Source organism: Pleurodeles waltl, chromosome 6, assembly GCF_031143425.1.
Source record: "Pleurodeles waltl isolate 20211129_DDA chromosome 6, aPleWal1.hap1.20221129, whole genome shotgun sequence".
NCBI classification, from domain to species: domain Eukaryota; kingdom Metazoa; phylum Chordata; class Amphibia; order Caudata; family Salamandridae; genus Pleurodeles; species Pleurodeles waltl.
Window position 1 is genome coordinate 1076427719 of NC_090445.1, and position 24931 is coordinate 1076452649.

At 45.7% G+C, this 24931-nt stretch overlaps 1 protein-coding gene across 5 annotated transcripts in view; it reads right to left on the reverse strand.

Moving 5' to 3' along the window:
• SPEN (spen family transcriptional repressor) overlaps positions 1 to 24931 on the reverse strand; it is a 357496-nt gene that overhangs the window by 256301 nt on the left and 76264 nt on the right. For all 5 annotated transcript variants that reach the window (XM_069240114.1, XM_069240113.1, XM_069240112.1 and 2 more), the window contains exons 4-5: positions 7126 to 7286; positions 5696 to 5896 (exon numbers count right to left, since the gene is read on the reverse strand). In XM_069240114.1, the coding sequence (XP_069096215.1) occupies positions 5696 to 5896; positions 7126 to 7286 (362 nt within the window). The remainder of the gene's footprint in view (positions 1 to 5695; positions 5897 to 7125; positions 7287 to 24931) is intronic.

Sequence of the window (24931 nt, forward strand, 5' to 3'; positions counted from 1 at the left end):
TAAAACGTAAGGAAAATTAGACAATACAATTAGATTTGAGATCAGAAAAGGAAAAAAAAAAAAAAAAAAAAAAAAAAAAACTTTTAAAAGGAATAATAAATACAACACAGGATAATGTAGACAGCTATACTAGAACTTTTAAAGGCTGGTGAACTACCAGTGTCTATTACTCCAGCATTCCATCAAGCCTGGTCCATGCAAGTTAGCTCAGTTCGAACTTTACTTAGGATCCTGTGTAGGAGAAGGATAAGTTACTTACCTGTAAATCCTAGTTCTCTTCCAGGGGTATCCTCATCAAAGTCATAAACATTGAATATTCCCGCCCTTGTGCGGGGACCCCGGAGCATATATAAAATACACACATATAAAGTATGAAATATGCACGAAAAATATATATATAGCATTTTTAGCAGACATTTTTCATACTAAACTCATATATACTTGTGTAAAACAGCAATGCAGGCTATAATCATAAACAGGCTAAAATGCTTTATTTCTATGTTTTTTTTTTTTTTTTTTTTCATTATAAAAATATAATAGAGAATAAATATCTACCCAAGCCCCCAAAACTGGGCTTAGGGAAATAAGCAGTAGTAATCACTAGAGAAAAAAAGAGAAAAAACTACATTGAAAAACAATGGAGCATTCTTAGCCAATAGGCTGCATGCAGGTTAACACAGGAGAACCATAAAAACTTTGGCACCGTGCCTTTAAGACCCTGAGCACCTCCAGTATCCCACCATGCCTCAGGGGTGAAGGAAAGGTGACAGTTGGTTCACAGTTAGGTCAGTACTTTTTTATGGTGACAATCTGTGTAACCGATTTGAAAGACAGTCTGTCCTGCACTTCTAGGAGACGTGCGTCCGGGGAGGAGGGTGGGTTGTTTATGACTTTGATGAGGATACCCCTGGAAGAGTCCTCTTCGACATATTCTTGCAGTGCTTACAAGTGTCAGGGCAGTGACTCTGAGGCAGGCACACAATACAAAGAGAGTGTGGGTCTGACTGGGCTTTCTTTTTCCCACAAGAAGGGCATTTGACAAAAAGGGAAGGCATTTTTCTGCCAGGAAAAAACTGCCAAACTCAGACAAAGATGTTATCTGTCGAGTGAAACAGGAAAAAACGCTGTTTTAAAGGATTTTTCTGAGAAAAACTCAGAAAAACTGAGAGCTCAATGCTCCAGGATCCTCTCAGAAGAAGCCGGAAAAAAGAACTGACCTAACTGTGAACCAACTGTCACCTTTCCTTCACCCCTGAGGCATGGTGGGATACTGGAGGTGCTCAGGGTCTTAAAGGCACGGTGCCAAAGTTTTTATGGTTCTCCGGTGTTAACCTGCATGCAGCCTATTGGCTAAGAATGCTCCATTGTTTTTCAATGTAGTTTTTTCTCTTTTTTCTCTAGTGATTACTACTGCTTATTTCCCTAAGCCCAGTTTTGGGGGCTTGGGTAGATATTTATTCTCTATTGTATTTTTATAATGAAAAAAAAAAAAAAAAAAGAAACTTCATAGAAATAAAGCATTTTAGCCTGTTTACGATTATAGCCTGCATTGCTGTTTTACACAAGTATATATGAGTTTAGTATGAAAAATATGTCTGCTAAAAATGCTATATATATATTTTTCGTGCATATTTCATACTTTATATGTGTGTATTTTATATATGCTCCGGGGTCCCCGCACAAGAGCGGGAATATTCAATGTTTAGGACTATTGAGGAGGATCCCCTGGAAGAGAAAATTAGGATCACAATAAGCCTACCCTTTTGCTCCATGGGATCTTCATTAAAACAGATTAAGTAGCAAGCCCACACCCTAAAAAAGGGCCCAGAAAAATAGCCAGGGAAGTAGTACTTTAACCAAAGTTCCTCAGGAAAGACTGCTCTGCTTGGGCGTCAGGCTTGGATTCGGATTTAAGACAATAATGCCCTGCAAGTGTGTGATCTTTGTAGATGTTTACAATTCAGATGATCCTCAGCACAACAGTGGCTGCAGCCTTAAACCTAAGAAAGTGAGCCCTAGGTTTACTGGATAAGGGAACCAAATCATTAATATGGAGATGAATGGCTTTGTCATGCATAGTTGGATGACTATTATACAAGTCATGCTGTCCCCTGCAAAGTGGAGGAGGGATAGTTTCAGTCCCCCATGAGTTAATATCAGCCAGGTATGAGACGCACTGCACTGCCACCAGCTTGGACTCGTTCACTTCTTGGTTGCTCAAGTTCATTCCAGAGGAAACCTTAAGTCCAGTCCCAGTTTGTTAAGTCAAGTATATATTCTGCAAATGGGGAGATCAAGAGGTGGCATGCTGGTCGAAACGTATTGGTGGAGTTGACTAGATGTCAAGGACGAGGACCCTCTGCTCTTGTTAGAGAATCACAGGGTTTCATCTGTCGCCAATGCTCCCCTGGCTCTCTAGGACAGGGATGGGCTCAGGACAATGCTTACTGACAAGCTTAGAAAAGAAACACTTAAGTTTGCGAGCTGTTTGTTTAAGGTAACACGCAACTCAAAGGTTTTTCAGCAACAGTAGTGAACAATAAAGAAGCATTTGTTTTTATAGAATAACTTTATACAGCAGCGCTGAGCTTTTCATTGAATTATTTTTTCTTTAATCCATATGTGAAATTACTAACACCTGAAAAACATCCCTTCTCTGGAAACTAAATCTACATTTCATGCACCTAAAACGTCATAGGAATGTGAAATGTCAAAGAACGCATAGCTAACCGAGGTGTTGAATTTCTAAAGGCCCTATTTAAAACACTGCAAGCTTTTAGGAACTGGTGAGCATACTATAAGGGCATCTATCACTTACTACACACAGTTCCTCATAACTATTTTCAAGTAGTAAAAAAGTCCTACATTTCTTATGGTGAACCTCAAAGTAAAAGCAGTTAAACAAAAACAGTTCCATGTTTTATCAAAAAGGCAATTTTAATCAAAAGATAAAATGTGTATTTGAATGAACAAACAAGCATTTGCAATGCAATGGGGTCTTGCGTCTGCTTGAGTTAGAGCTATACGCATTGAAAATTCCTCACTGGACTTTTCTTGCCACATAAATTGAAAATGAAAAGTAAAACAGTTGAAATAAGCAAGCCGATTCAAAGTGCCACGGATGCCATGGGCATGAGCGCAAAGGAGACACACAAAAGGAAAAAGAAGTTCACTCGCAGTCAAATGTTTTGGCAAACGTGCAATTATCCATAATCCAATTTACCAATAATAAAGGATTTTCGAAAGGCAATCCCATGAGCAAGTGATAGTGATGGGAGTGGTTAAAAGCCCACAAATAGATTACAACACGTCACTCCGTGCTTGCGCTAAACACAACTGTAAGCACACATCAAGAATACAATCAATCGGGCTAGTTTAGGCCTTTTAGGGCTGAAAGTGGGTGGGTCAGGCACATCTAAGTTCAGCAGCCTTTTCTATCGCAACGTCAGAGCTTTGTGGGTTTACATGTCACTTTTACATGTTTTATGCATGCACATTAAGAGTTCTGTGTATCACTCAATACTGGGATATCAGCGCATGGCGGTGCAACACAAAACAGAGGAGCTTTGTACGAGCTCTGTGGTTGTTTCTATGTAGGAGGACAGTGGGTGGCAGTGCATTTAAAACCAGCCCTGTTTTTTTTCTGTGTCCATATGTTATGCACTCTATTTCAGTGACATGCCCCCTTTTCCTACCGGTACATTCGCTGCTATTGAGAAATCGTCCTGCAAGGTATTGTGAGAAACTGTGGCATACTGTATTACTTTAGAACTTCCAGGTTAGAACTGATAGCAAAACAAACAGCTTTCTACTCAATCTAGCAGTGTTGTCCGTCCTGATCAGCATGAGTTGGGACATTTACATGGGAAGCTATGTTTAATAGCCTAGACTTATGGTTTGCAGCTCCAAGATGATCCTGTATAGTAACTTTTGCTCTGTGGAGCAAAGGCCTCTTAACAGATCTTGCATGTTAGCTCCCTGCATTTCAATCAATGGATCTGTTGCCAGTAATTCGGTCAGTTGTGGGTTTGAACAAAACAGACTGCTTGTGAATCTCCACCACAGCAGAGCCCGTTTGAGCCTTCTGGATACCAGCACTGTGTCCTGAACGAATGCTTCTGTCCACTCCAGCGCCAGCTATTGTCAACCAAAAGAAGGGCACTAAACTGATGCTTAGTTAGGGAAAAGTTCCATGGCATTGAGAGTAAAAGTTACTGTGCTATATTTACATGGTTAGTAAGCCTTCCCAGACTGACTACGGGGAATTATTAGAACATGTGAATCTATGAAAGATCCATTGCTGGAGAAGTGTGATAAAACAGTACAATGATCTGATCACCTGTCAGCATTAAGGGGGTCCCACAACTTAAAGGGGTGAGTATAGGTGTAGCATTGAGTTATTGCTGCTGATTAATATCAATTCCAGTGGGAGGTTGTCAAATACTTGAATGAAGGAAACGCCTTTTCAGCTTTTTCGTGCAACAATAAAACTGTGTATTCTAGTGACATCTATGCAGACCAGGAGGGGAGAGTTAGAGGATGGTCTCTGTGTCAGAAGCATCCACTTTGTGGCTTGAGCAGTGTCAGTGGCAAGGGCCACTTGACAAAATCTAGAGTTCCCTCTATAGTTGATGTCTGAGTTGCAATCTGTCAAGTCTAGCCTTTTTCTGTGTTTAAGCAAACAGTGCAATCACGAATAGTTTTATCTTTGCTTACAAACTGGTTGATTACAAGTGTTACAGACCCAGATAATGGGAGTTTCAGAAGCTGTTGCTCAACTCTTGCTCATTAAAGGATAAAAACAAATTTACCACACTCTAAGATCTATCAAAAGAGACTTGGATCAGAAGACATATGCAAGTAAAAACTGTCTGCTTAACTTTAACTCTACTAGTAAGTTAAATAATTAAAACAGATAGAACTTAAAGAAAAATAACTACATTTAGGTGGTGGCGTGCTAGTCAATGTCAAAACTAACGCTGAGCCGTCTCACTGACAAGATTCATACTCTAACAAAAGTGAAACAGTGAATTTTCTTTTGTCCAATGTGACAGGTTAGGTGAAAGGCTGGGATAAATAAATGTGTAAAAGCACCCAACTGCAGTTCGGAATGTTCGCACTATTGCACTTATTTTACTGTTATTTCTAAAGTACCCACTCCAAATGCTGGACGTTTAAGAACAGTAAGGGTCTTTTGACAGAGCACAATGGGGGAAAACCTGTGAACTGCCAGAGGGTGTATGAAAAGATTGTACTGAATTCTGCAATCTAAATACCTAAATGTGGTGCCTAACAGATTGTTTTTCAGTACTCTTAAATGTATCGCTCTGTGACTAAGAAAATTTTGAGTGGCATGGAGCCTTAGCAACAATATCACTCCTAACTGTCTAAAAATGAGTTTGGTGATGAGAAACTAAACAAGCAATAAAACAGGGCTTATCCAATGTTCCCTCCTTTTCTCCATCTTAAGCTACTATGTAATAAATGGACTGCTCCTTTAGGCTTATATTTACTTTAAATATATCAGCATTTCCTGGCTATGGCAGTGCATGATATCTTGAGTGGAGAGCATGGAATTTGCCACCTGACCGATTTACACACCTACCGCTGAAACTGGGGGTCTATAGGCGAGTTAACACCCAACTAAACTGTAATACCACAGAGGAAAAGTATCACAGAGATAGCAGGGACTTACCTGGACCGACCCATGCAGTCACCTCAATCTGCATGCCAAAGAAGAGTTTTCCCTTCGATGAGATAAGTGCTTTCTCTTGATCTTCCTGCTGTCGGAAGAACACCAGTCCATATCGTTCTTCCGATACTCCATGAATCTGAACAGAAGTGACTTTTCCATACTTCTTAAACTCATGGAAGAGTCCATCTTTCAGGCTTGTATCTAAACACAAAAAAGAATCCCAAAATATTTAACTTTACAAGTATGCATTTGCCAGCTCCGTAGCATTTATTATCTTGTTTTATTTACTGGTTTAGTATGACCAATGATTTGTCTTTTGCACTAAATGGACAATAGATTTAAGCCCTGGCATAGGATAGTGAACTACTACTTTTCCACTTTATCTTGTTTGTGTGTTAGGAGACCAATGATTCCAGAGCATCCAGTGAAAGTGCACAGGCTTATTTTCCTTAACAGAGGACTGTCCTTTATTCATGTTTTTGATGAAGGTGTGAGAGACACCCTTTGTCCCAAATGACAACCCGTTAATCAGAAACATCTCAATGAGCAATTACCACTCACTATGTTAAATACTCTGAAATATTATGAAGATTTAGGTCAAAGTTAATTGGAAAGCACAATTCTCGATGCCCTAACAATGCTGCATAATGTCATGGATCACAAGGGACCAAAAGCTCAGACAGAAAATCCAAAACTGCGTGATGATATCTTCCCAACAAAACCAATCACCCCCGAATACGCAGAATAAGACAATAATGGAGGAACTACAACAAACACTGGAAAATGGCACACTTCAGGAGGATAAGTCCTTTAGGACAAACGATTCGCCAGGTTTTCTTAAGTATTAGGTCATTATCGCCAATCAAGAGGAAGAAACTAGTGTCTTTGTACTTTGCTACACCTGTATATATTTGCACACCATGAATTGGGCATTAACAAACTACAGAAAAAGTACTTGTTTGAGAACAAGAAATACTTGAACATATTTCTAATTAATGCTATTTTATAAAACTCAAAAGTAAATATGGAGTTAGAAATTAAGCCTGTGTGCTAAATATCATCATATTCCTAGTAATACTAGTTCCACATGCCCCATTTTAGTAGCTTACAGGTGTTATAATGAATTGCAATTTAGTACATCTTGCTTTTAACTCACTCTGACTACAGTAATATCCAGTACCACAGAGGGTAAATGGTTTGTCAGAACAGAAAAGACATTGCAGTTATTAAACTATTACAAATGACAAATACAGCAGTGATAGTTCAGCTTATTTCCTGTTAAAAATAGGCATGTTTAATGATGTATATCAACCATCAGAGCTAAATAGGTTCATAAAGTAACAAGGGGTAATTTACTGAATATGTGTTCACTCAAGGTAAAGCTACCTTGAACCTTTAAAGTACAAAGCAGACTGAAGCAAAAATATTACCCGTAGAGCGCACAGGAAGATTTTGAACCTTCACGCCAAAACTTTTGCGGGGCTCATCTTTATCCAAAGTGGGTAGTGGTAGTGAGGGAGGGGCTGGAACTGCTGTAGATTGTACCGAGCGGGCTGGTGACTCATCACTGGAGCTACTACTGGAATCACTGCTGCAAGTTCAGAAAAAACATAAAACATTTAGCAATCTAAATGTGATTAAAAACTGTTCTTTTTTGCAGGACAGATCTAGGCAAACAATTAATCTCAAACATGCTTCTTTTCACCTGAATTGCTTTTGTAAACTCTGTAACAACGGCTATCCCGTGACTCAAGCTGCTTTACTACAACTAAACTATTTAAAATCACTTTCCTTCCGTTACTTTTAAGTACTGAACAATGTACTTCGTCTTGACTAAACATGATGCATAACAATTATTTAATACACTCAGATTTCAACACTTGAAGAAACATTATGCTGCAATGTCTCCCATATAAAGGCACTCAAACAATATCGATATTTTTTTTTCAAGTTTCATCTACTACGTAGTTTTTAGCTGTGGGTGCAAACAATCCTTGGTGAAATATGCCAAAAACGCACAGTGGGCTTAATACCCTCCCGCTGCTTCCATTGGTTGGCTTTGTCACTCATTTGCTTGGTCTGGTTGCTTTCCTTGCTTTTCCTTCTTCACCTTATGTTTGTTCCCCTCGAGGGGTAGACCCTCTTTGCCCTCCTTTAAATGGGATCACTTGAATACTTCACTGCTCACTCTTAGAGATTTATTTTTATCCTTTATTTGATAAGCTAACCATTAGTTTTCTATACCTCTACCCTCCTTGTTCTTCTCCCTAACCAAATACTCACACCCCCTAATGTTCCATACTGCACTCCCATGTGCTTCTACCATGCTAATCACCCTCCAACTCCCCCAGCCACCTCCATACTACGCGTTACTTTCTCCCTCATGTGCCGCTTTACTGCTGCTCCACCCTCCCGGCTCTGTTTTCCTTTTAACACCCAACACGCCCATTCCTTATTGCATTCTTACTCCCACCTTTCAAACCGTCTTCACTTCTCTGTTAAATATCCATCCATTTGGTTTTCACCTATTTTTTTTTATAAAACATTTATTGGTGGGTCCTCTTGCTGAAACGTGCATTGTGAAGTGTATTTACTGTGCCTTGTGGCGTCTGCCATCTTCGATCGGTAAATAAATAAAATGGCAATGTGTCATTCAGAAGGTGCACGCGAGATGCATACATGTCGATGGAATGACGTGGGCACTATTAGCATTATGACATGTTTTGTATGCATGTTGAGTAATGTTGCATTTTATTTCCTAACTTTTTTTTTTTTGCTGATGCTAACCAGTCAAAAAGCAGCTTTCTCTTTTCAGATACCGAAAAGCATCCCAAAAAGCATTTTGCTTTTCACAAATGCCGTACAATAAGCTTTGGCAAAGCCAGCAAGTCCAAAATGCAAAACCTAATGGATTTGTCACCGCTTTTTTAAAGACCTATTATCGTTCTATTTTGTGTCGTTTGACCAAAGGATTTACCTATTTTGCTTAGTCTGAAGAGTTTTCCACCACCTTCGACTAGGGGAGTTTTAAGCTGTGCAATCAATGTCCAAGCCACGTTTAGAGTTATGAAACAACTGAAGGCATCCGCCTTGTAAATTTCTTGCAATTTAACAAAAAAAAATATTTTGTTGTAGTCTTTTTCTTTCAGCATGTGCTGAAAGATGACCCTAGGTGGGAAATATAACCTTCTAAGAACATAAAACATACGCAAGCTGAAATTTACGAAGATAGGTTCTTATTCTGTTGACAGAACGCCAGACCATTCTCTTCTTAGAAAGCAAAGTATACAGGCCATTCAAAAAAAGAAAAGAAAAAGAAAAAAAAATAATTACAATACCTTTATCAGACTTTTCTAGCTCATCTACTGCATTAGACGTTACAGGCGTAGTTGGGGATGCAGGCTGTTGTAACATGCACAATTCTTGTGCTACTGCAGAAATACACCCCTACTTTTGGCTCATGCCACAGTCTTTGTTACATCAGATTAGCACCGCACTAAGCAATACAAAGCGAGTGGGTGGTTTTGTCTCATCTCTGCAATGTACATTTCTCCACTAATTTGGCTGTCTTTGTGAGACGCAACAGAATGTAATACAATAATATTTACACAGTTGCTACGGTGTATGTAAAAATAATTCCTCCCAGGTCACAAAATACAACCTTGGCACCAATCTCATTCTGTGCATAGGTAGGTGAACCTAAATCTGCTGTGACCTTGATTTCCTGATCTTCCATTATATAGATCACTTATATTTCTTCCTTAAACCACATCAGATTACTATTAAGCCTCCACACAAAGGCTGTTACTGAGTGCCTTTCCAGGAAACACCTGCAGTGGAAAACAGATGCTCCAAGTGAGTAACAGACCCCTTCACAAGAGCTAGCAGTCATGCTGTTGCATAAGAAACAGGCAGCACATACAGCTGTAATCATTATCTACAGATTAGCACACCCTGAGTCAACCTGCGATTTGGCAACATATCCAGAATCCAAGCTACTGCCTACAAAGAAGTTGGACACATACGATTTTGACATTGCCAACATTTGCGTGCACACGTTTGCACTGCAGGACATCTTGTACATAGGGTAATAGTAAGATGGTAGCTGTAAGTCAATGAACCACAACATATTTTGCCTGGAAACTTTGGCCATTATCAAATCTACTGAAAGATCCATCAAGTAGGTAACTATTCCCAACTGACTGCCAACTAATGCATGCTGATCCTTTTAATCGAGGACAACTTTATCATCAGAAGAATTAAAATATCTGTTCATCTAGCTTGAACGAGTGGCAAATCTGAAAGGGAGATTAATTTGTCAATCGAAAACAGAAATGATCTAACTCAGATTCACCTAAAGAAAACTACATAGTCCGTAGAGAACTAAAGGAGCCGTGTATCATCGGATTTACTGAACCACATGTATGCAATGGATTAAAGAGCTGTTTCGTGTGTTTTAACAACACACGAAGTTTCAAAACAAAAGTCTCTACTGGAAGCCAAGAACATCTGACCACAGGATCAAAAAAAGAGAAAATAAGGCCTGCTTAACTGGGGATGAAGCTGCTGCTCCTACAACAAACAATATTGTATGGATCACTGCCACAAATGCATGTGGTAGAGTGTGACTGGGTATATATACTCAGAACCTCAGAAGTTATCAGACATCACCACACCATGTTGAGACGGCAGAGTTCTCCTTTATACCCTTGGAGCCAGTCATTCAACACAGACTTTTAGGTTTACAATGAACCCAAATCATTTTCTCACACAACGCCCTAAGATTCTGCCTAGACACTTAAGTGGTTTTGTGAGTTTTTATAATAGTTTTGTGAAGGTGCTTCACTCCTCCGATCTCTCAATATATTAAATACTGTTTTTGTTTGAGGAAAAAGCCACTAAGGTGGAAACATCTACATCGTCACAAAGATGACCCCTTTTAAGACATTTAAAACCGGTCTGAAATTGCACGATACGAAACTAGCCACATGCCTAAACTTGGAGAGAAGGGAGTCCTTAGTATTTTGCTGTGAATATTTGTGGCACGTCTGCAGGAACCCCAGTCCAACAATGAATTCACCACCATTTCAAGTAAACATCAATGCATTCCATTCCATTCCATTCTAAAAAAATTCAGATAAGTCCTTTTTTGATCTCAAAGCACTCTAGACAAGTAGGTGCTTCAGGATGATCAGGGGTTCACAAATGATGACCTTAAACTACAACAAGCATTAATACCTGGAAATTAACTGGGTTCTTCTCATCATAGGCAGATGTAGCAAAGTCAGAAAAAGATGAGCTACTTCCCATTTGTATTGTACCTTGGCACCTCAGAACTGGTGCACCCCCTCACGAAGAAGAAATGAGCTTCCAATGTCTCTCACCTTATTGCTTACTCCCTCCCCCACTGCAAGGTGTGACACATCGAACCATATGGATTCTCAAATTTGAAATACTTAGGTCGAGCCTACCAGCCAGCTCAAGCTGTCTGGTTGCAAAAGAGGTACTGTAGACTAGCCAATAACTTACACTGGTTTAGATCCTGCTTATTGCTTACCACTGATTAGTATTGTCACCAATTGTTTCCGTATTAGATGCCTTTAATTGTTCATCTTATGTTTGTCCCATCCCAGGAGCACAGCCTCCTCACAATCCTCTTGAAAGGCTGAAATGTATCCTTCCACTGCTCATTTTTAGTAACTTCTTTTTTCTTTTTGATAAAGCACTCCATCAGAATGTTTACAAGTATTTATATTGTAATTTTATTCAGATCACAAGGTCTTGGATAATGCCATACATAAATATGGCTCAGACAGGGAGGCCATACTAGAAGTGGCCTAAGTTTCATGTTAATGAACATAATCTGAGTTTAGGTTTAAAGCGACAGAACCCAGTTTTCAGGTTTCCCAAATTCAAAGCATAACAATCTTTAAAGAGGACAATCCCTCTGAGATACATAATTTGCCAGGATAGCTTAAACTCACAAGTAAAGGTTTCACTCTGGATCCCTTCTGATCAAATTTCACTCCCCTTAAAAGGAACACTAAAAGTGCATCAAAGACTTTAGGAGGCTGGCCTGGCTCCTAAGTGGAATACGAATCACGAATTCTCCCCCTAGGCAAGTGTAGTGTGTAGAGTGTCGCTGGGAGTGTAAGAAAACCACAAAGGTGAGTAAAATATCCCACCCCAGAGCTCCGGAAAGTAAGAGTAAAGTACTACAAGTTTCCTCAGGACCCACTACAAGTCGTGATTAGAGTTACTGCAAGAACGAAGCAAGACTGCTAGCAACAAATGGTGGATTCCTGGACCTGAAGAGAGGAAACCAAGTCCAGAAGTCGCAGAAGATTCCAGGAAGGACAGGAGCCCCTGCCAGCCTAGAAGGTGGTGCAAAAGAGGATTCTACGGTTGGAAGAAGTCTGCAGAAGAGCACCAAAGAAGATGGGTGCGGGTTCCTGCGTGATGCAAAGGATGACCCACGTCAAGATGTTGGATGCAGGCAAGTTGCAGCAGTGGATTCGTTCAACAAGCCCTGGTTTAAGCAATGTCACAGATAGCATCAAAATGGCGCTGCCTGGACCCAGAAGGGACCTGGGGGCCTCAACTCGTACTGAGGAGGCAGAGGGGGCTCCCAACGCTAAAGAGAACCCACAGATGACCAGGCAGCACCCACGGAGGTCCCAGGACACGGGGACAAAGATTAAGCAAATTGTGGTTGCTGCAGCACTACAAAAGAAAGTCCCACACCGCCGGAGAACAACTCAGCAAGTTGAGCGTTGCAGGATAGAGTGCTGGGGACCTGGGCCAGGCTGTGCATGCAGGATTCTTGCAAATAGTGCACAGAGGCCTCAGGAGGTGAAGATGACAGGTGCACAGGGATACTGTCGCTCTTGCCTCCTCCAAATTTGGACAGCTGACCCTCAGGACAGTCTGTGTTGAAAGGGTCCACCACCTCTGTTCAAGGGAGCACGCTCGTCGCCAGGAGAGGAGTCCCAGAGAACCGGTCATCGACTTAGAAGGTGCCTGCTGGAACAGAGAATTGACTCTGTCACTCCACAGGAGATTTCTTTGGTCCTTCTGGTGCAGGGTGAAGACAGGGAGTCCCCCCCAGAGCCTTGGAAACTGTTGTAGTTGCTGGCTGGGGCTGAAGTTGCAGAGTCACAGTAGCCTTCTTGGATACTTTGTTGCAGTTACAGCAGTTCCTGGAGCAGTCTGCGGTTGATCTGACGGTCAGAGGATGAAGCAGGAGTTGCAGAGGATTCCTGGTGGAAACGTGCAAGCTGAATCTGAAGAGGAACCCACAGGAAAGACCCTAAATAGCTCTGAGAGGGGGATTGGCTACCTAAGCAGGTACGCACCTATCAGGTGGTCTCTCTGAAGTCACCTGCTGGTACTGGCCACTCAGATCTCCAATGTCCCCACACCTTGGAAAACAAGATGGCTAATGCCAGGGACACACTGGCGGAACTCTGGTTACCACCCCTGGGGTGGTGAGGGACAGGGGAGTGGTCACTCCCTTTTCCTTTGTTCAGTTATGCACCAGAACAGGGACGTGGGGTCCCCGAACCGGTGTAGACTGGCTTATGCAAGGAGGACACCATCTGTGCCCTTCAAAGCATTTCCAGAGGCTCCGAGAGGCTACCCCTCCCAAGCCTGTAACACCCATTTCCAAAGGGAGAGGGTGTAACACCCTCCTCCCAAAGGAAATGCTTTGTTCTGCCTTCCTGGGACTGAGCTGCTCAGACCCCAGGAGGGCAGAACCCTGTCTGTGAGGTGGCAGCAGCTGTAGCTGCAGTGCAAGCCTCAGAGAGCTGGTTTGGCAGTACTCAGGTCCATGCCCCCAGGATGCATGGGATTGGCCCCCCCAATACCAGATTTGGAATGGGGGGACAATTCCATGATCTTAGACATCTTTCATGGATATATTCGTCATTTCCATTGTGAAGTTACATATAGGTATTGACCTAAATGTAGTGCACACGTGTAATGGTATCCCCGCACTCACAAAGTCCGGGGATTTGGCCCGGGACAGCGTGGGGGCACCTTTGCTAGTGCAAGGGGGCCCTCACACTTAGTAACTTTGCACCTAGCCTTCAGTAAATGAAGGTTAGACATATAGGTGACTTATAAGTTACTTAAGTGCAGTGAAATGGCTGTGAAATAGTGTGTGCACTGTTTCACGCAGGCTGCAGTGGCAGACCTGTGAAAGGGTTTGTCTGAGCTCTTAATGGGTGGCAAAAGAAATGCTGCAGCCCATAGGATCTCCTGGAACCCCAATGCCCAGGGTACCTAGGTACCATATACTAGGGACTCATTTGGGGGGTGGGGGGGGGGGGGGGGGTCCAGTGTGCCAACTGGAATTGGCATATGAAGTCACTAAACTTTAGTCACTAGTTTGGAAGCAGAGAGAGCATAAGCACTGACGTTCTGGTTAGCAGAACTTCAGTTACACAGTTAAGGACTACTGATAACACACTCTTTAGGTCACAAACTATGAGCTCTGTGGTTCTGGCTAGCAGGGTCCCAGTGAGACAGTAAAAACAAACTGACACACACTCACAAACAGGCCAAAAGTGGGGGTAAGCATGCTAGAAATAGGCAACTTTCTCACAAAGACTGCCGCTCTAAGTTACCCGGAATGGATAATTAGCAAACTCAAGAAAAAAAAAGAAAAATGTGGAGAAACGGCTGCCTGCAGATAGACAACTGTTGGGAAAACCAACAGGTTTTGCTGTTACAAAGCAGAATGTCGACCTAATCAGTCATTGCTTTTTTGACTCTTCCATGCACAATTTGTGTTTGATTCACCGTTCTTAAATAGCTGCTGACCATCATGAACAGTAAATTTAAAATGGTGGCAAGTTCATCACAACGTATAGTTAATCATACAGTGGCCATCTAGGAATTGTAAAAAATATTTTGTCGTACTAAGGTGGCCTCCACAATGAATCGTGAAACAATTTTGCCATAAATTTACCTTTCTAACATGGCCGAGGATTATTTGAAACATAAGCAGAAATATGTGCAGGATCACTAAACAAAGAGGCAAGTGGCACAGTCGTTGTGCAAGGCTGCTGAAGTAAAAGAGAAGGCATCAGAGGGGGGTTGCCACAGCATGTGAAGTAGTAAAAAAACTGAGAAAATCATTTTTGAATAATTTATGCAGCACTCTACGCCTAAAAGGGTATTCCTTATATATACCACCACTATCACGTACCGAGGCACCTTTTAACCCCTTCTGTGCCCAGGACGTAATGGTTACGTCCTGAGGCACAGTGCTGCTGTGCCCAGGACGTAACCATTACGTCCTGTGCACAGAGCCCAGAGGGAGCGCTAGCGCTCCCTCTATGGGGTTCCCCCCCACCCCCCCAAGTCAGGGATGGAAGGGGAAGCCCTTCCCCTACCACCCCGACCCCCCCAACCACCCCTGTGACATCAGCGCGCGAGTGCGCGCTGATTAGTCACAGGGTCTCCCCCATCGCGCTGGAAGCAGAGCTTCCAGCGCGATTGAAAAATAAATGCTTTTGCATTTCTTTTTCAATCCCATGGGGGAGGCCCCGAGAGGCTTCAAAGGGAAGGAAATGTATTTCCTTCCCTTTGAAGTCTCTCACAGGTTTCAAAAGCCGGATTGCTTGCAATCCGGCTTTTGAAACCCCACTAGACACCAGGGATTTTTTTTTTTTCCTTGAAATTGGCAAAAGGGAGCGACCCCTTGGGCAAGGGTCGCTCCCAGGGGGGCATTTTTTTAGGAAGGCCTTTTCTGCCCCCCCTGGGGGCAGATTGGCCTATTATTAGGCCGATCTGCCCCCAGTGGGGGCAGAAACCTCTAGGCACCAGGGACCTTTTTTTTTTGTTTTTTTTTTTTGTGATGATTTCTTTTTTTTTTTTAGGTGGGGAGCGATCCCTTAGGCAAGGGTCCCTCCCCTACGGGGCAATATATATTTAGGCCATTTCTGCCCCCCTTGGGGGCAGATTGGCCTATTTTGATAAGGCCAATCTGCCCCCAAGGGGGGCAGAAACCATTAGACACCAGGGAGTTTGTTTTTGCGCGCGAATGTCACGCAACAAAGCGACCCCTTTGGCAAGGGTCGCTCCCAGGGGGGGCATTTTTTTGGGAAGGCCTTTTCTGCCCCACCCCTGGGGACAGATCGGCCTATTATTAGGCCGATCTGCCCCCAGGGGGGGCAGAAACCTCTAGGCACCAGGGATTTTTTTTTTCTTTCTTTTTGTTATGTTTTCTTTTTTTTTTTTTTTAAGGTGGGGGGCGACCCCTTAGGCAAGGGTCGCTCCCCTAGGGGGCAAATTATATTTAGGCCATTTCTGCCCCCCTTGGGGGCAGATTGGCCTATTTTGATGAGGCCAATCTGCCCCCAAAAGGGGCAGAAACCATTAGACACCAGGGAGTTTTTTTTGTGCGTGAATTTCACGCAAGGGAAGCGACCCCTTAGGCAAGTGTCGCTCCCTGGGGGGGGGGGATTATTTTAGGCCATTTCTGCCCCCCTGGGGGGGGGGTAGATCAGCCTATTTTGATTCGGCTGATCTGCCCCCACCACTAGGCACCAGGGATTTTTTTGTTTTTCTGTTTTACAGATGGGGAGCGACCCCCTTGGACAAGGGTCGCTCCCCTGGAGGGGCAAAATGTATTTAGGCCATTTCTGCCCGCTTTGGGGGCAGATCGGCCAATTTTAGGTCAATCTGCCCCCAAGGGGGGCAGAAACCACTAGGCACCAGGGATCTTTTTTTTGCGCCGTCACACAAGGGGAGCGACCTTGTAGTCAAGGGTCGCTCCCCGGGGGGGGGGGCAAAATTATTTTAGGCGCCAGGGCAATTTTTTTTTTTTTTTTTTTTTTTTTTTTTTTTTTTTTTAGAGATGGGGAGCGACCCATCAGGCAAGGGTCGCTCCCCTGGGGGGGCAAATTTTGTTTAGACCATTTCTGCCCCCCTTGGGGGCAGATTGGTAGATTTTAGGTCAATCTGCCCCAAGGGGGCAGAAACCACTAGGCACCGGGGATTTGTTTTTTGGCGCCAATGTCACGTAGGGGGAGCGACCCCGTAGGCAAGGGTCGCTCCGGGGGAGGGGGGGGGGGAGTGGGTGTTCGGGTGGCAAATTTATTTTAGGCCATTTCTGCCCCCCCTGGGGGCAGATCGGCCTATTGGTATTAGGCCGATCTACCCCCAGGGGGGGGCAGAAACCTCTTGTTGCCAGGGCAAAAAAAATTTGTGTGTTTTTTTTTTGTTTGTTTGGTTTTTTTTAGAGATGGGGAGCGACCCATCAGGCAAGGGTCGCTCCCCTGGGGGGCAAACTGTGTTTAGACCATTTCTGCCCCCCTTGGGGGCAGATTGGTCGATTTTAGGTCAATCTGCCCCCAAGGGGGCAGAAACCACTAGGCACCGGGAATTTGTTTTTTGGTGCCAATGTCACGCAGGGGTAGCGACCCCGTAGGCAAGGGTCGCACCTGGGCAAGGGGGGTTTGGGGGGGTGGGGGGTCAAATTTATTTTAGGGCATTCCCCCCCCCCCCCCCCCCCCCCCGGGCCGGCTGAGCTAGAGGCAAAAATCCACAGGTAGGCACTTTGCAAAAAAACACCTCTGTTTTCTGTGAAAAAATATGTTGTGTCCACGTTGTGTTTTGGGCCATTTCCTTTTGTGGGCGCTAGGCCTACCCACACAAGTGAGGTATCATTTTTATCGGGAGACATGGGGGAACGCTGGGTGGAAGGAAATTTGTGGCTCCTCTCAGATTTCAGAACTTTCTGCCACAGAAATGTGAGGAACATGTGTTTTTGTAGCCAAATTTTGAGGTTTGCAAAGGATTCTGGGTAACAGAACCTGGTCCCAGCCACACAAGTCACCCCATCTTGGATTCCCCCAGGTCTCTAGTTTTCAGAAATGCACAGGTTTGGTTGGTTTCCCTAGGTGCTGGCTGAGCTAGAGGCCAAAATCTACAGGTAGGCACTTCGCAAAAAACACCTCTGTTTTTTTCCAAAATTTAGGATGTGTCCACGTTGCGCTTTGGGGTGTTTCCTGTCGCCGGCGCTAGGCCTACCCACGCAAGTGAGGTATCATTTTTATCGGGAGACTTGGGGGAACGCTGGGTGGTAGGAAATTTGTAGCTCCTCTCAGATTCCAGAACTTTCTGCCACAAAAATGTGAGGAACATGTGTTTTTTTAGCCAAATTTTGAGGTTTGCAAAGGATTCTGGGTAACAGAACCTGGTCCGAGCCCCGCAAGTCACCCCTCCTTGGATTCCCCTAGGTCTCTAGTTTTCAGAAATGCACAGGTTTGGTAGGTTTCCTTAGGTGCCGGCTGAGCTAGAGGCCAAAATCTACAGGTAGGCACTTCGCAAAAAACACCTCTGTTTTTTTCCAAAATTTAGGATGTGTCCACGTTGCGCTTTGGGGTGTTTCCTGTCGCCGGCGCTAGGCCTACCCACGCAAGTGAGGTATCATTTTTATCGGGAGACTTGGGGGAACGCTGGGTGGAAGGAAATTTGTAGCTCCTCTCAGATTCCAGAACTTTCTGCCACAGAAATGTGAGGAACATGTGTTTTTTTAGCCAAATTTTGAGGTTTGCAAAGGATTCTGGGTAACAGAACCTGGTCCGAGCCCCACAAGTCACCCCTCCTTGGATTCCCCTAGGTCTCTAGTTTTTAGAAATGCACAGGTTTGGTAGGTTTCCATAGGTGCCGGCTGAGCTAGAGGCCAAAATCTACAGGTAGGCACTTCGCAAAAAACACCTCTGTTTTCTTCCAAAAATTTGGATGTGTCCACGTTGCGCTTTGGGGCGTTTCCTGTCGCGGGCGCTAGGCCTACCCACACAAGTGAGGTATCTTTTTTACCGGGAGACTTGGGGGAACATAGATTAGCAAAACAAGTGTTATTGCCCCTTGTCTTTCTCTACATTTTTTCCTTCCAAATATAGGAGAGTGTGTAAAAAAGACATCTATTTGAGAAATGCCCTGTAATTCACATGCTAGTTTGGTCACCCCGGAATTCAGATATGTGCAAATAACCACTGCTCCTCAACACCTTATCTTGTGCCCTTTTTGGAAATACAAAGGTTTTCTTGATAGCAATTTTTTACTCTTTATATTTCAGCAAATGAATTGCTTTATACCCGGTATAGAATGAAAACGCACGTCAGGGTGCAGCTCATTTATTGGCTCTGGGTTCCTTGGGTTCTTGATGAACCTACAAGCCCTATATATCCCCGCAACCAGAGGAGTCCAGCAGACGTAACGGTATATTGCTTTCGATAATCTGACATTGCAGGGAAAAGTTACAGAGTAAAACGTAGAGAAACATTTATGTTTTTTTCACCTCAATTTCAATATTTTTCTTTTTCAGTTGTTATTTTCTGTAGGAAACCCTTGTAGGATCTACACAAATGACCCCTTGCTGAATTCAGAATTTTGTCTACTTTTCAGAAATGTTTACGTTTCTGGGATCCAGCATTGGTTTCATGCCCATTTCTGTCACTGACTGGAAGGAGGCTGAAAGCACAAAAAACTGGGTATGTCCCAGTAAAATGCCAAAATTGTGTTGAAAAATTGGGTTTTCTGATTCAAGTCTGCCTGTTCCTGAAAGCTGGGAAGCTGCTGAGTTTAGCACCGCAAACCCTTTGTTGATGCCATTTTCAGGGGAAAAACCACAAGCCTTTTTCTGCAGCCACTTTTTCCAATTTTTTTGAAAAAAACGAAATTTTCACTGTATTTTGGCCAATTTCTTGGCCTCCTTCAAGGGAACCCACAAAGTCCGGGTACCTCTAGAATCCCTAGGATGTTGGAAAAAAAGGACGCAAATTTGGCTTGGTTAGCTTATGTGGACAAAAAGTTATGAGGGCCTAAGCGCGAACTGCCCCAAATAGGCAAAAAAAGGCCCGGCACAGGAGGGGGAAAAGGCCTGGCAGCGAAGGGGTTAAGTGTTCGGCGGTCACAGTGGAAATTGGGATTTGTGTCTAATACTGCCAGAACCGCTGCAACCAGATAAGGACTATGCGCATGCCAAAACTGTGACATTCCTACAATGGAAAGGCATAGCTACTAAGAGTAGTATGTTGGAACTGAAAAGGCAAGTGTGGTAAACTAGGGATGCAGATTTCATACACTGCACGCATTGAGATCACTCCAACAGCGAATATGGAAGGTAAAATAGCCAACAGGAAATGAACTAGATGTGCAGTGTGGCTTATTTCCATTGGGAAAAAAAAAAAAAAAAAAAAAAACACTTACCAAAGAAAAAATAAGCCGTTGACATTGTGTGTTCTTTAATTATTGGGTTGTCTCAATCACAATGTAATGGCGGCATGTTGACAGTGAAATCATGTGAGGGCGGAACAGTCCATTTTACTAATTAAAAGGCATCTACCGTAGGGAGTGTGGTAAAATATATTTAAAATGATGTCATATGATTATTCTGGGCTTATCACCAACACTAAAAAAGGCAGACCATGCCGAAACGAGTCTGTGTTGAACGGTGAATAAATTGGATTCTTAGCAACCAGAAGAGTGCTCGGTTGTAACTTTTTTTTGGACATGTAATAATGTGAGACCACTATCACGTATGGAGGCACCCATTAAGAGTCCGGCAGTCGCAATGTAAATTGGGATTTATATAACACATTGGAAAACCAAAGGTTACAGTACTTAGGACACTAACTTGCCCTAACGTAACTATGACTCGCGCCCCCCACCATGCACAGTTTTATCATCAACTGCATTGCAGATGCTGCAGTGAGACTATTAATGATGTCATAGAAGATGTCATAATTAACGTAATATGTGGGGTAATGAGCAGTGCATGGCAAAGGCAAAGTTACAGTAAACTTAGGGCACGAGTTGTAGTTTGAGATAAGTATAACAAAACGGTTACTTACCAGTAGGCGTAGTTATGCAGCCTGAAGAGTTTTCTGGATTCACATGCTGTGCATTATTCCGCCATCTAGTGGCTGGGTCCCGAAATGTCTGTTTTTCCCCCTTTTTAGGGTCGAGCCTACTTTGCATACGCTCGCGCATGCGTATCGCAGCGAGACACTTTAGTATTTAGAAAAGGGCTCTGAGCCCTGTCAACTTCACATCAGTGTTTATTGGTTCGTGGGCTTTCCTAATAAAATCTGCTTGCTTCCATTAGTCGAAGGCACGCATACGTCATGCCTTTTCCGGTAGCTAGCCCTCCTCGAGCGCAGCGACCAAGTACAGAAAACATGCGAGGCTCACTGTTTTCCATCGGGCTCGTGGACTCCTTTTTCTCTAATTTACGAGCGCGATCTCACTTGGCAGAAGTCTAGGGCTTTACATAGTTAATTTCACTTTTTCGGGTTATGTACATAAATGCACTTTTGACCGATAGATGAAAAGTCAAGTTAGGAGTTTACAACGCGATCAGCTTTAACATGAGCAAACGCGAGACCCGCTGCATTGTAAATGGTTGTTCTTTTTAGGTGTCGTTGACCACTATTTGGCGCTTGGACCGTCCCTTGTGTGTCATCAGACGGCGCACAAGAATTTCTTGTGCTTGGTAGCCATCTTCAGATTCTTTTTCCATTCTTGTTCTTCTGATTTTCTCTATTTGTTTTTTTTTATTTATTTTAAAGAGTTTATCTTTGTATATGATATCTTCCCCACCTGTGTGTTTCGTTCTCAATTTTTGGGCAATGAGTGGGTCGCATGTGAATACAGAAAACTCTTCAGGCTGCAAAACTACTCCTCCTGCTAAGAAACCATTTTGTTTTGCAGCATGAATCCTTTTCAGAATTCACATGCTGTGCATTACATTATGTAGCAGTACCCTCACCCCCCCCCCTCACCCCCTTTAAAGAATACTGCCAACTGGATGCTTTGGTTGATGTGGAATATGCTCACCACCTTAGGTAGGAGTTGAGGATTTGTCCTGAGGACTACCCTGTCCTTGTGAAATTGCATGTATGGTCCCAGTATTGTTAGAACTTGAAGCTCACTTACTCTTCGTAATGATGTGATTGCTATCAGAAAGGCAGTTTTTAATGTGGTAATCAATCAATCAATCATAGTATTTATAAAGCGCGCTATGTACCCGTTAGGCTTTCGAGGCGCTGAGGTGGGGGGGGGGTGGAGAGGCTGTTTAGCGGTCGAAGAACCAGGTCTTGAGGAGCTTCGGGGATGCCCGGAAGCATTCAGTGGAGGGCCCGGGGTTGAGGGCGCGGAGCTCTTCGGCCGAGAAGTGGGCGCAGGAGGCGCGAGGACCAGGGGGGGGGTGGCGCTGGGCGCGGTACAGGCGCGGACGGGCGCAGACGGGCTTGCCTCTGGCGCGCCTCCGGCGCGCCCGCTGCGCGCGGACGCGCAGCGCCAGCCATTAAGAAGGGAGGGGGGAGGGAGGAGCAGCTGGGAGGCGGGAGGGAGCGGCAAATGGGGGCGCGAGGGGGGCGGGCCGCAGGGAAGCAGCGGCTGGGGTCGAGGAGCGCACAAGGGGCGAAAGGCACAGAAATCGGGCAAAAACAGTCACAAATGCAGGAAAAAACACAATATGGACACAATACTGGGATTAAATACAATCGGGGAGACAGCAATCAGGGGGGCACAATGGGGCAAAAAGCGCCGGCGGCGAGGCGCAGAAAAGCGGAAAAAAGCTGAAAAACAAACTTACGGGACGGCGGAAGCGGCACTCGGGTCAAGTGAGCCCACTAGCCACCAGGGATGAGGCGCAGGAGGATGCCTGCGGGTGGAGGAGGGCCTCGAACACGCAGACGGCAGCGTGGTCGTGGGGCAGAGGCAGAAGGCAGCAGGTTGGTGCTGCGGTCGTGAGGGGCGAGCTCAGGACCTGAACCAGGTCCGAACTCGCTCACTGGCGACGCGCAGCGCCAGCCATTAAGAAGGGAGGGGGGAGGGAGGAGCAGCTGGGAGGCGGGAGGGAGCGGCAAATGGGGGCGCGAGGGGGGCGGGGCCGCAGGGAAGCAGCGGCTGGGGTCGAGGAGCGCACAAGGGGCGAAAGGCACAGAAATCGGGCAAAAACAGTCACAAATGCAGGAAAAAACACAATATGGACACAATACTGGGATTAAATACGATCGGGGAGACAGCAATCAGGGGGGCACAATAGGGCAAAAAGCGCCGGCGGCGAGGCGCAGGAAAGCGGAAAAAAGCTGAAAAACAAACTTACGGGACGGCGGAAGCGGCACTCGGGTCAAGTGAGCCCACTAGCCACCAGGGATGAGGAGCAGGAGGATGCCTGCGGGAGGAGGAGGGCTTCGAACACGCAGACGGCAGCGTGGTCGTGGGGCAGAGGCAGAAGGCAGCAGGTTGGTGCTGCGGTCGTGAGGGGCGAGCTCAGGACCTGAACCAGGTCCGAACTCGCTCACTGGCGACGCGCAGCGCCAGCCATTAAGAAGGGAGGGGGGAGGGAGGAGCAGCTGGGAGGCGGGAGGGAGCGGCAAATGGGGGCGCGAGGGGGGCGGGCCGCAGGGAAGCAGCGGCTGGGGTCGAGGAGCGCACAAGGGGCGAAAGGCACAGAAATCGGGCAAAAACAGTCACAAATGCAGGAAAAAACACAATATGGACACAATACTGGGATTAAATACGATCGGGGAGACAGCAATCAGGGGGGCACAATGGGGCAAAAAGCGCCGGCGGCGAGGCGCAGAAAAGCGTAAAAAAGCTGAAAAACAAACTTACGGGACGGCGGAAGCGGCACTCGGGTCAAGTGAGCCCACTAGCCACCAGGGATGAGGCGCAGGAGGATGCCTGCGGGTGGAGGAGGGCCTCGAACACGCAGACGGCAGCGTGGTCGTGGGGCAGAGGCAGAAGGCAGCAGGTTGGTGCTGCGGTCGTGAGGGGCGAGCTCAGGACCTGAACCAGGTCCGAACTCGCTCACTGGCGACGCGCAGCGCCAGCCATTAAGAAGGGAGGGGGGAGGGAGGAGCAGCTGGGAGGCGGGAGGGAGCGGCAAATGGGGGCGCGAGGGGGGCGGGGCCGCAGGGAAGCAGCGGCTGGGGTCGAGGAGCGCACAAGGGGCGAAAGGCACAGAAATCGGGCAAAAACAGTCACAAATGCAGGAAAAAACACAATATGGACACAATACTGGGATTAAATACGATCGGGGAGACAGCAATCAGGGGGGCACAATGGGGCAAAAAGCGCCGGCGGCGAGGCGCAGAAAAGCTGAAAAAAGCTGAAAAACAAACTTACGGGACGGCGGAAGCGGCACTCGGGTCAAGTGAGCCCACTAGCCACCAGGGATGAGGCGCAGGAGGATGCCTGCGGGTGGAGGAGGGCCTCGAACACGCAGACGGCAGCGTGGTCGTGGGGCAGAGGCAGAAGGCAGCAGGTTGGTGCTGCGGTCGTGAGGGGCGAGCTCAGGACCTGAACCAGGTCCGAACTCGCTCACTGGCGACGCGCAGCGCCAGCCATTAAGAAGGGAGGGGGGAGGGAGGAGCAGCTGGGAGGCGGGAGGGAGCGGCAAATGGAGGCGGGAGGGAGCGGCAAATGGGGGCGCGAGGGGGGCGGGCCGCAGGGAAGCAGCGGCTGGGGTCGAGGAGCGCACAAGGGGCGAAAGGCACAGAAATCGGGCAAAAACAGTCACAAATGCATGAAAAAACACAATATGAACACAATACTGGGATTAAATAAGATCGGGGAGACAGCAATCAGGGGGGCACAATGGGGCAAAAAGCGCCGGCGGCGAGGCGCAGAAAAGCGGAAAAAAGCTGAAAAACAAACTTACGGGACGGCGGAAGCGGCACTCGGGTCAAGTGAGCCCACTAGCCACCAGGGATGAGGCGCAGGAGGATGCCTGCGGGTGGAGGAGGGCCTCGAACACGCAGACGGCAGCGTGGTCGTGGGGCAGAGGCAGAAGGCAGCAGGTTGGTGCTGCGGTCGTGAGGGGCGAGCTCAGGACCTGAACCAGGTCCGAACTCGCTCACTGGCGACGCGCAGCGCCAGCCATTAAGAAGGGGGGAGGGAGGAGCAGCTGGGAGGCGGAAGGGAGCGGCAAATGGGGGCGCGAGGGGGGCGGGCCGCAGGGAAGCAGCGGCTGGGGTCGAGGAGCGCACAAGGGGCGAAAGGCACAGAAATCGGGCAAAAACAGTCACAAATGCAGGAAAAAACACAATATGGACACAATACTGGGATTAAATACGATCGGGGAGACAGCAATCAGGGGGGCACAATGGGGCAAAAAGCGCCGGCGGCGAGGCGCAGAAAAGCGGGAAAAAGCTGAAAAACAAACTTACGGGACGGCGGAAGCGGCACTCGGGTCAAGTGAGCCCACTA